Consider the following 12,756-nt stretch of genomic DNA (forward strand, 5'->3'; position numbering starts at 1 on the left):
TTTAGAAATTTTTGAATTTTTTTTGAATAATTTTTTTTTTGAGATTTCAATTTTTTTTATTTGTTAACATTTTTAAAACTTTTGAAATTTTTTCCTGGGCTTTGTCATAATGAGTATCATAGGTTTGATGCTTGTTTGGCAAGGAGTATGATTTGATCCGATGTGGAATTAAAATCGAAGTTTTCAGTATATTGCTGAAGTTTCCATTTTTACACATGGACACCACTTCATGCTACGAGAACCCACTTTGACGCAGTCTCAGGGGTTATATACATGTAAATCGGCAAAAATGTCAGAGGTTGGTTTGAGCACACACTTAAACTTTTTTCTAAATCTGTTTCCAGGGCATTAAAATATACATTTTCATCTATTAACAAAACGAATTTGAACACATTTGGTTTTATATTTGCCGAGATGTTAGCAGTTTTAAAAAACGGGTGCCACGATATCTCAACATTGCTTCGACCAAATCGGCTCAAAATTTTGGTGAAGACTCGTTAAGCCGGACCCGTGTGCATGACGAAGGCCGATTTTCAAAAAGTTTATTTTAAAAAAAGAAAAAAATATTTTTCTGTTTTTCATATAAAAAATTGCCAGTTTTTGATTTTTGTAATTTTTGAAAATTCAAAATTTCAAAATCGGGCTTCGTCATGCACACGGGACATATCTTGGGAGTCTTCACTCAAAATTTCAGCCAATTTGGTCCGTCCCATCTCGAGATATCGTGGCACCCGTAAATCAACTTGGTGTTCAGAGAAAAACGCTCAGAAAGTTTGACAGCCCGCTTTGCGCATGGCAAAATTATGAGCTTAAATCGTGTCTCACTCAGTTAAATCATGAAATATCTTCATGAAACTTTCAGGAGTGATTGAAAATCATCTTTTAAGTGGATTCAATAAATTTTCTGTAATATGAAATTTTGTGATTTTCTACATGTATGTAACCCCTTAATCGATGGCCGGTAAGCTGTCATCGAGACAAGGAGGTTCTCCGATAGTGGAAATATCACATTTCGAATCAAACATTTCATTAGGGCACAAAACCAAAAACCGCGGTTCGAGAAAATCGCCGGCAAAAAGTGGACAACTTGTTTCAATTCCTTTTTAAAAAGAAAGCTTGACTGGGGGTATTTTTACTGATGATACGATAAAACACATCATTATCCTCAACTCTGCTTTAATGCTTCTTAATTTATGTTGATTTTCGCAACAAAACTCATAATTTTAAAAAATCTCGATATTGGGCCCTTTTAACTTTCCAACTGTTGTTCATAATGGGCCCTTCCTTAATGCAATTTCGAAAAGAACTGAAAGGGCACTAAAGCGCTGTCACCTGATTGTTGTTTTTAATGATGTTTATGGGCCTTTTTGTTTAGTTAGAAATAATGAGGAATTCAGCGGAAATTTTGATAATTTGTGAAGTTTTGTGATCGAATGGTTTAGATAAGGTATGTGAAACGTCTGCCTTTGTGGATCAATCGGACCGCGCACTGGACTCACAATCCAGAGGTCGCCGGTTCGAATCCCGAGGCGGACGCAAAAAATTCTAAGTGTAAAATATAGGTATTCGGTGCCCTCTCCCCGTGCCCATACCTTCACACTTAGGAGACCCGGGAGGCGGAGTCTTGTCGCTAAAAGAACGATACACGCCTGTGGAACCGTAGACGAAACCGCAAGGTTTAAGAGGGCCACATTATAAGGTGTTACGTCGATTCCGTTTTATGTGAAACATAAAAATTCTTCAAAAGTGTACTGAACAGCAGCCGCGGGCCGTATTAAATATTGCATTTCGACGAAGTTTTTTTCTGCAGAAATCCTTGGTGAAACGTAAACCAAACTTTGTTTTGAAGTGAATTAGTGTTAAGAATGTGTTCGACATGTTTGAATAGACGTGCACCTTCTGTGCAAAAACTTTGACGTGTATATTTTTCCGTGTACTTGATTGAGCCAAAATAAAAGAGTAGAGTTTAGCGTGTAACAGAAAAGGCAAGACGCGCGCGTTTTTACTCGATCCGTTCGCGGAAAGAAAAAATCCAAAAAATCGAGAAAGAATACAGTCCACTCGAAGTGAAACGGGAAACAGAATGTATGAAAAGTTCACTTTATAACATAGAAAGTTCCTTAACCACGAAAAACTAACGAAAAAGAAAAGGGCACAATTGAACTTTTTTTCTGTTTTGGAGTAAACATTGTTATGTGCCCTTTTGTTTTTTTTGATTTTTTCAATAGGAAATTGTTTGCTATCAACCTGATTCTTGAAGGGCATGTAGGGAGTGTACTAATGAATGGAATAGTGGAATAATCCCAAATGTTTACGTTTTGGTTTTGTGCCCTAATGAAATGTTTGGCTCGATTTGTACAATGAACCGCTACATATGTGATTTTGCCCTATCTTAATGTGGGTGTCAGGTTAGGATGCGGGTTTTTAAAATTTAGTTTTTGTAGAATTTAGGATTTTAACTATAAATATCAACTTTTAATACTTTGCTTTTAGTTATTTAGGGACAAAATTAGTAATAGTGAATTTAGTAATTCTGTCAGAATCGTTGATTCTCATTCAAGTAGCATAAAAACCATTCTGATTTGTCAAAATTTCCATAGAGTCTCGATCAATCAATAGTGAGATGATATCGGACCAAATTCGTTGATCTGTTGAACTAACGGTTGTCGGATTATGATTGTATCGACCATTGTTGCGAATCGAGGATCTACTGGAATTCTGACGATCAAATGGTCGTCTCTTTTTCAATTCACGAAGTGTAAAATATGAACTGTAAATCATTTTTTTTTCTGTTTTAAAAGAGGCCAGACAGGTTTTAAAAGAAACGTACTAGATTTTTTGGCTATTAATTAAAATTTCGGGAATTTGAGATAAGAGTAGCTTTAGGATAGGTTACTTTAAATCTTGTATTCAATTCATGTTAGGTAGTTATCCGCAAATGAAAATTTGGACTTATATGAATAATTGAACATTTTGGACTTATGAATAACACACAACTGTGCATTTATTCTAGAGTCAGATCCATACAGCGTCAGTGTTTATTTGGTCGAAGTGTACTAATTCATTGGCAGATCTGGTTCTAGTTGTAATGTACGACAAGACTACTGACGGACGTGACAGGACGAGGGCCCAGTTTAGAGGTTTCGACATCAACGATGTGCGGCTGGATCACCCTCCCAAAAAAAAAAAAAAAAAAAACATTTCTAAAACTTTAAATAAAATTTTTCTTTTCCCTGGAGATGGAGCCACACGTTGCCGTCGTTTCAGGGCTATTTGCAAAAATGGTTTCCGATGTTGATATATATCACACATTTATTTTATATTTATATACTTGTGTTGATAGAAATCACAACTTTTATACTATGTAAAATTGCAAGATATTGATTTTTTTATTTGCATCTCAATATTCTTGTTTATAAAATCTGGTAGGTACAGGTTTAAATCTTTTTGATACATCGTTAGCTTAGGTAGAAATTCATAAAGCAAAGCAACGCTTACGCACAACAGTAAGAGAGGTCTCTTCTAGGCATTGTGGGATTATATTAAATAATTTAATTAATCACAAAAACAGAAGCGTGATTTTTCTTATCTTAATGAGGGTGTTAGGTTAGGATCTGGTATTTTAATAAATAAGTTTTTTGCAAGGCACTCAGAATAGCTAGTTTTTTTGTAACTTTAGATTGTTTTATAATTCCAGGCCGACAGTTCTGTGTAAACGAGTTAAGTGATGCTATCAGAATCTCTGTATACAATTTAAGTGATATACTAACCATTCGGAATTGTCAAAACATCCATAGAGTCTCGATCAATCAATAATGAAATGATATCGGACACAATTCGTTAATCTGTTGAACTAACGGTTCTCGGATAATGGTTGTATCGACCATTGTTGCGAATCAAGGATTTACTGGAGTTTTGACGATCAAATGGAGCCTAACATTTCAAAGGGGCACAAGGGTTTTGTGAACAGGAGTTCATCTCTTTCACTCAAATGACAGTTTATATTAGGTATGATAGGGATACACTCTTGTTTGCAGAGCTTCTGTGCCCTAATGAAATGGAAGGCACGAAATAGTCTTCTTTACATTCCAACGCCCAAGGCTCCAAAAAAGTTGGAACGGTAACTTCAACTCAATGCACAGTGGGAAAAAAGGGCTCAAAAAATTACCGCAACATGATTTCGCGCAAACCATCGGTTGCTATACACCAAAAGCTTTGTTTTTGCACCAGGAACAATAATCCGATGAAAAATCGCACTGCACGGACCGGTGGCCGGAGTACAGACCACCGGAAGATCCGGATTTTTGGAAAAAGTGTCAGATTATTCCAATTGTGAACTGATAAGCTTTCTTCTACCATGAATAGTCATGCAAAACAATCCTAGAATAATATTAAATACCATAGGACCCATCGGAACCGGTTCCACCGATCTCCGGTGGCCACATCCGGAACCGCATTAGGAAACAGTGTTAACCAGTCATGCGACGTATCAAACTTCTTGATTTTGTATGGGGACATGAGTTATACACTCCTCTCTTAAAAACATGAAGATTGATATGTCGCAAGAGTGGTTTCAGGAATTTGCCAAACATGATCTACGGATGTGGCCACCGGAGAACCTGGGAACCGGTCACCGGAGGTAAAAATACATTTTAAGGATACTCTCCATCCAAAATCAAGAAGTTTGATACGTCGCATGACTAGTTTACGCTGTTTCCTAATGCGGTTCCGGATGTGGCCACCGGAGATCGATGGAACCGGTTCCGATGGGTCCTATGGTATTTAATATTATTCTAGGATTGTTTTGCCTGACTATTCATGGTAGAAGAAAGCTTATCAGTTCAAAATTGGAATAATCTGACACTTTTCCAAAATTTCGGATCTTCCGGTGGCCTGTACTCCGGCCACCGGTCCGTGCAGTGCGATTTTTCATCGGATTATTGTTCCTGGTGCAAAAACGAAGCTTTTGGTGTATAGCAATCGATGGTTTGCGCGAAATCATGTTGCGGTAATTTTTTGGGTCCTTTTTTCCCACTGTGCAATGGTTCTTGGGCATAACTCAACCAATCAAGATGATTCTTCTTTCCAGTGATTTGTTAGGATGTCTTAATCATCCTAGAACTTTGCAGGACTTAATTTGATCAAATCTGTAATTTTTGCGATCAAAAACATCGTTCCAACTTTTTTTTTCGAGTGTAAAAAAAAATTCGCCAAAAATTCCGCGGAGGCAGTCGTTTTAAAAAAGGTGGAACGATGTTTTCGGTCGCAGAAATTACAGATTTGTTCAAATCAAGTTCTGCAAAATTTTAAGAGCATCTAGACATTCTTACAAATCACTGGAAACAAGAACCGTTCCGATTGGTTGAGTTATGCCCGAGAACCAGCGAGTTGAAGTTACCGTTCCACCTTTTTTGGGAGGCTTGGGCGTCCGTGTAAGTTGGCCATGCGTTGGGCGTTCCAGTGTTAACGAAGAGTATTCAACTTGTAAAGTATGAACTGTTCACTTATGTTTGTTGGTTTTGGAAGTCAGGTTTAAAAACAAGGTAAAGGAATGTTTGGCTTTGAAATTAAAATTTCGGGGATTTGAGATTCTAGTTACTTTCAGACAGTTTAGTTTAGGTTGTTGATTCAAGTTAGTTAGTTTTCCGTAAATGAATAATTGGACTTAAATGATCAGTTGAACTGGTCGGAGTGTACTATTTCATTAGCAGATCTGCTTCTAGTTGTAATGTACGACAAGACTACTGACGGACGCGACAGGATGGGGCCCAGAAAAAAGTCCTCAAGATTTATATTCCCTAGACAAGTTAGTTTTCATCTTTTGTTTTCCAGTATTTTTTAAAATTTCCTTTAAATTGGAAATATATCATAGGTTTCCTTTGTATACATCTGCGATTAGTTACATTTTCTTATTTAATTAACTCATAATTTAATTTCTCCGGCCCTTTTTACTTTGGATCATAATTTCAGATTTCCTTTATTCAGTGTTAAACTTAGATTACCGTAACTGCTCAAGTCATCCAAGTTCTTACTACTCACACCTACACTAATTTTCTTTCACCTTCCCCCTCCCCATCCCCTATATCTTCCGGTGGTGTTCATTTTGTATGCAATACTAGTTCGGCCACTACCCTTTTTTCCACAAGAAACCGGACTTGGACTGACTTGAGGCCGCGTCCCCCACCTTGCTCCGTAAAACGAAAACGAAACGAAAACGAACTTTAAATAAAATTATTCTTTTGAATTTTTTGAAATTTTTTAAAACACATTCGATAGTCAGTCGTAATTTGTCAATGAAAAGATCAAAAAATTACGATCGAGAAATCTCGATCGTAAGTTGAGAAATTACGATCGAATCGCTAATCACCACGCACACTTTTAACACCCTGCAACCCTTTTCAGGCTCCGTCACCAAGGTCGAGGCGGATTACGTCGTGATCGATTCGAATCTGTACGTGAAGAAGAAGGTCCTGCAAGACTGTCCCTTTCGGCAGCAGCTCGAGGTGGGCAGCAAGGTGTCCTACCTGGCGTATCGCAGCGCCGACGATGACGAGTTCCGGGTGACGAAGCTGGAGTGCCTGCTGGACGATGGTTGGGGCGAGGAGAGCAAGCAAGCACCGACCACGGTCGACGAGGAAAACACCCAGCTGATGAAGGAGCTGGCGCCGACCTACTTCAACTACAACCAGCGCAGCGAACAGGGTACGGTCACGGCGAAACGCAACGGGTTGCTCACGGTGGAAACGGATTTGCGTGAAATCCCGGTTGAAATGGATGACGTCGAGTTGACGTTCATCCCGGAGCGGGGTGATTACGTCGTGCTCGAGTGCATGGTACAAATCGACGAGTCGTACTTTGACACGCGCGGGGACATTCTGGAGGTAAAGAAGATCTCCCCGACCCGGTTGGTGCGCGGTTCCGGACTCGTGAGCAAGGCCGACGAGCGCGGAGGTGAAATCATGACCGACGATGGCAAGTACTACTACTGCGTGGAAAACTGCGAAGAAGCGGCCAAGCCAAGTCACGGCGATCGCGTGGTTTTCGAAGCGGTTGAAAACGCCGAACTGAACTACCGCTGCACAAAGGTGGTGATCGAGAAGGCAGCGCCCAAGACGGTGGAAACGGCCAAGGCATCGCAAGCGCAGCGCGATCCGGACTTTTTCGACGACAAGCGCGGCATCAAAATTACCGACCCGCTGCAGGTCAAGCTGAGCGAGTTGAACGAGACCAAAAAGATCGACGTGATCATCAAGAATGAAGCAAGGCATCAGCACAAAATCCTGTTCATCTCGATCACCACCAGCCGGCAGACGTCCCAGCTGACGCTGCTGTCTCCCCTCGAGAAGGAGCACTTTATCCAATCCGGTGAGTCGATCAAGTACTGCTTCGAAGTCACCGCCAAGAACTACGGCATCAGCAAGGAGGTCGTGTATTGGCGCTTTGGTGGAGGCTTCAAGATTGGCCGGTGCATCACGATAGCGGTGGGAGACTCCGAGATCATCGTGGCCCAACCGACCAACGAGGGAACGACGCAGGCCCGATCGAAGGCCGGAGTGCACCGGTTGGCAGCGTGGAACGAGTACAAGCGCGGCGGTGAGATCACGCCCGGCCAGAAGATCAGCAAGCGGGCCAACTTTATCGACATAAAAATCGGCGGGTACCAAGTTCCGGACAACCTGAAGGAAATCCTGCTCAATCCATCCTTCACCAAGAACCAAATCGACGAAGAACTGATGCGTACTCAGCGTTGCCTCCAGCTGCAAGCGCTCACACCGGAAAACTACAAGGCACTGTTCAAGCTATTCCTCTGGATGGAGGACATTCAGTGCGAGATCACCATTAAAAAGTTCAACCTCGATCGAGCACACTTTACCCGAGAAGACAGTTACCTCGCGTTGCGCATCGAAAACGTGGGCGAAACGCGCCCTTCCCTCATCCCAGGAGATCGTCTGGTAGCGACAGCGCCGTGCAACAACAATCAAATGGAACCCGGAAACGGTGCCGTCATCCACAAGGTGCTCAAGCACAAGATTTTGGTAAAATTCAGCGAGCACTTCCACGCCAAGTACAACGGCGAAGACTTCAAGGTGACGTTCCAGCATTCGCGCGGCGCCTTCCAGAAACAACACCACGCCATCAACTGCGTAACGTCCGCCATGACGCTTGACTACCTCTTCCCGACGAAAACGACCATCCGGGAACCGTGGGTTGACGTCAAGATTAACGAGAACGGCAACCTCGCAACGACCGAATACGACAACGAGTTCAAGTGGTACAATCCGTCGCTCAACAACATCCAAAAGGACGCCATCAAGAACATTCTCCGCGCGGAAGCTCGCCCTCTCCCGTACGTCATCTTCGGCCCACCAGGAACCGGCAAAACGATGACCCTGATCGAGCTGATCCACCAAATCGTGAAACTCTCCGCCGACAGCCGCATCATGGTCGGCACCCCTTCCAACAGTTCGGCAAACCTCATCACCGAGCGGCTCATCAACGCCAACGTCCTCCGACCCGGCGAGTTCATTCGGATCGTTGGCCTCAACTACGTCGAGCAGGAACTCATCCCGGAACATCTCGCCCCGTACTGCGGAACCGTCGACATCGCCTCCGAGCGAACCGTCAAGGGCGAAGAAATCGTGACCAAGTCCGGCCTCAAGCAAAACATCCAACTGAAGCACCTCGGTCGACACCGGATCACAATTGGAACGTGCGTCACGCTCGGAACCCTAATGCAAATGCGTTTCCCCCACAACCACTTCACCCACATCCTCGTAGACGAAGCCGGCCAATGTCTCGAGACGGAAACGCTCATTCCAATCACGTTCATTAACCAACGCTGCGGAACCGTCGTCCTCGCCGGTGACCCAATGCAGCTCGGACCAATCGTCATGAGCACGCACGCGCGTGGCTTCGAACAGTCGCTGCTCGTACGCCTCATGGACACCCCTCTCTACAAACTGGACAAGAACCGCTTCCCCGACACCGCCGGATTCAACCCACGCCTCGTGACCAAACTTCGCTACAACTACCGCTCCCTGCCCTGCATCCTCGACCTGTACAGCGACCTCTTCTACGACTCATCGCTCATCGCCTGCGTCCCCGCCGAAGACAGCCAAGAGTCCGCCTTCCTCACCCAAGTCATCGACACCCTCCCGATAAAACCCTCCCAAACGCCACCCTACGCGTTCATCTTCTGCGGTGTCAACGGCGTCAACAAGCAAAGCCCCGACAGCCCGTCCTGGTTCAACCCCGCCGAAACCAAAAGCGTCTTCAACCTGCTCCTCAAACTCTACAAAAAGGGCGTCCGCTCGGAGGACATCGGCGTCATCACCCCGTACCAGGCGCAGGTCAAGCAAATCCGGCGAATCCTCGACGAGTCCGGGTACGGCGGCTCGTCCGGCCTGCAAAAGCCCAAAATCGGCTCCGTCGAAGAGTTCCAGGGCCAGGAGCGCCAGGTCATCATCATCTCAACCGTGCGCACCTCCAAATCCATGCTGTCGAGCGATCTGCAGCACGCGCTCGGATTCGTCGCCAGCCCGAAGCGGCTGAACGTGGCCATTTCGCGCGCCAAGTCGCTGCTCGTCATCTTTGGCAATCCGCACCTGCTGTCCGCCGACAAGAAGTGGCTCGAGCTGCTGTTCAAGGCGATCAACAACGGAACGTACTGCGGGTGCGAACTGCCCGACCATTTGGCGCCGTTGGCACGCGAGCAGGCGCTGCTGAATGGCGGCGGGGATGAGCCCGCGCAGGATGAGGAGGGGAAGGAGTAACTTTGTCAGAATTTAACTACGAACCTTATATTTGATCAATAAAACTAAACGTTAAAGAATTATTATAATTATTGGTTCGAAACATAAACTCATTTGAAAAATGATGTCACTCGTAATAACTAAAGACATGTGTATGAAATTATCCAAAAAAAGAAAGAATTTTTATTTTAAGAGGAATATAAATGATTTAAACACAAACTTTGGCTTTAAAAAAATAATCAAACGAAAAGTATCACAAAATGCTTTATCCAGTTACGGTTGTCAAAATAAAATCAAATTATTCGCTCTACAGCATTGCCTTGGGCGTTCTCGATTGCGAGATTCCTACTCGAAACTAGGTGTCCGAAGGCTTGATTGTTGAGGCAATTGCAAACCTCTTTTTACACCTTAGCTTCCATCCACCCCGGGATTCGAACTGACGACCTTTTGATTGTTAGTTCAACTGCCTACCAGCGACTCCACCGAGACAGGACCCAGGGAGACGACTCCTACACCTGGACTAAGCTATCGACCTAACCCTCTAGAATAGACCGGGGCCAACCTTTACTTCCCCGTCCGACGGAAGGCGATCAGACAAATCTCGTCTCAAAATTTGCCACCGGGACCGTCTGGGATCGAACCCAGGCCGACTGGGTGAGAGGCAACCACGCTTGCCCCTACACCACGGATCCCGGCTAAGGTTACGGTTGTGCTACTGATAAAATTCTGCTGTTAAAATTGTTCTATTTGATAGAGAAAAAAAGAAAGTTATACAACATATTCTGAACAGTTAGGTAGATAGTACAACTTTTTCAAAGAAATTTTAAAAATTAAGCAATAAATACTTGTTTGCCCTGTGATTTTTTTGGTAAATTTTGACAAAAAAAAAACCTTTAATAAACTTAATAATGCAAAAAACAGAAAAAAAAACAAAACTTTAAAATTTGTTTTTTTACAAAGTCCAGGCTCGATTAATCGACGATTTGATTATACGAAGTTTGATTATCTTAATTAGGTAGCTCCAAAAATCATGAACAAGCAAAGTTTGCTCCAATTTCTGAAAAAGTCTTAAAATTTGATTTCTGCGACTCCATTTTATTCAAACTGAATATGCAATTAGTCTCGCAATTAGTATTATAATTATATACAAAATGCAATTTTTCAATATTTCGCCATCTTGCCAGTTTAGGGGTCATTCAAGCTCGCAATCAAAAATAAGGCAACGGAAATTTTTATGTTGTGATTCGATAATTCCAAGTGAAAAAAATATTCTTAGACCTTCGAATAATTGAGGTTGGACTGTATTTTGAAATTCCTTAAATTTTTCAGAATTTAAAAAAATTGGAGTTTTTGAAAATTGGCTTATCTATTTTTTTTTTATTTTTGAAATTTTTATTTTATCTTAAAATTAATATTTTTCGAATTTTTAATTTTTAGTATTATTTAAATTCCTACAATCTCTTTAAAATTTTAGGGTAAATCATAAATTTATGAATTTTGGATTTCTTAAATGTTTTGTTTAATGAATTTATAGTTTTTTGAATTTTAAATACAATTTTAAGATTTTTAAATTTTATTATATTATTTCAGATTTTTTTGAATTTTAGATTTTTAGATTTTCTGAGTTTTCAACTTGAGTTGGACAAACAAAAATAAGATTACAATTTGTGTCGTAATTAGATTGTTCGAAGTGAAATTTAAAAAAAAATCCTTCGAATAATCGAGGTCTGTATTTTTGAAATCCAAAAATCTTTTAAAATTTTAAAACTTTGAATTACTGATTTTTTTTTTGATTTATGAGTTTATTAATTTATTTAATTTATTTTTTTTCTTATTTTAATATTTCAGAATTTCACATTAAATTTTTTTAACAATTTCTGAGTTTTCAATTTTTTAATGTCAAACGCCACTTTTCGTGTCTTTTCGATTTCAGCTGAGTACCGCCTAAGAATATTTTTTTCGGAAGTTCCGTCTTAGAGACATATGGCACTGCAGTACGTTCCTCCCTGGGTGCAGAATAGTGGTTCGTAAAGCGGCCTCAATTTAGAGCTGTCAAAGCGGAACCAATTTACTGTTCGCAAAATGATACCAAGAAGTGGCAAGTATTGTAATCGATCTTTAACCTGCCAAAATAATATTGAATAATCTTACTCCGATATTATCACTGCGCTCCAAAGATACATAATCTAGGAACATCCATTCGGTTGCTCTTTTTTTCCAGGTTTTTAAGCGAAGATGGCGTTCGAATGGTGAACGTCCGAAATGTCAAAATCGCGCAAGAGCACCAACATTAGAAAAAAAAAAATGCGGCTGTCATGCCATGGTACACTTTTTTCGTAATGTTGGTACCACTGCGTGATTTTGACATTTCGGGCGTTCACCATTCGAACGCCATTTTCGCTTAAAAAGCTGGATACACAAAATCTGACGCAATTTTCCGTCACGTGGAAAACAAAAATGCCCTCTTTTGGCCGCCTATCGTTTAGTCTACGAACAAAAATTAACACGAAGCACTATTTTTTCAGCAAAAACTTTAACATCAACAGATCCAAAATGTTTCAAAACAAGTCACTTTAGCAACAAAAAATATGTCACGCTTGAGCATAGCCTTCTATTTTGTTTATGTTTACAGCTGTAGTGCAGTTGTAGTAGTGGGGAGCATTCGAAAATCATCCCCGTAAAAAAAATCCGACTTTTCGCATAACTAAGTCGGGTCTAGTCGGGTGGTTTCGGCCGATTCGTTGGCCAACGAATCGGCCGACCGGGCAGCAGACTTCTGTGTAATCTTTACATAAGCGTCAGGTGGTAAACCGGTTGTCGAAATCGGCCGACGAAATCGGTTACAAAAACAACCGATTTTTTACCGATTTAGTCTGTGAATAAAATAAAATCTGACTCAACCCAATTTAATCGGTCTATTCGTAGGCCGATTAAAAATCTAACTTTTGACGGATCCCGACTAAATCGGCTAACTGGTTGGTTGTTTTTGATTACCCGATTTCGA

The 12,756-nt window shown here is 41.6% G+C and overlaps 1 protein-coding gene across 1 annotated transcript in view; it reads left to right on the top strand.

Annotated features, from left to right (window-relative positions):
* The window catches only part of LOC120424972 (probable RNA helicase armi), a 12,560-nt gene extending 2,589 nt beyond the window's left edge, over positions 1-9,971 (top strand). The window contains exon 2 of the mRNA XM_052709659.1: positions 6,403-9,971. Coding sequence (XP_052565619.1) covers positions 6,403-9,773 — 3,371 coding nt within the window. The 3' untranslated portion in view covers positions 9,774-9,971. The remainder of the gene's footprint in view (positions 1-6,402) is intronic.
* The last annotated feature ends 2,785 nt before the right edge of the window (positions 9,972-12,756 follow it).

Source organism: Culex pipiens, chromosome 3 (assembly GCF_016801865.2).
Source record: "Culex pipiens pallens isolate TS chromosome 3, TS_CPP_V2, whole genome shotgun sequence".
In the NCBI taxonomy this organism is placed as follows: domain Eukaryota; kingdom Metazoa; phylum Arthropoda; class Insecta; order Diptera; family Culicidae; genus Culex; species Culex pipiens.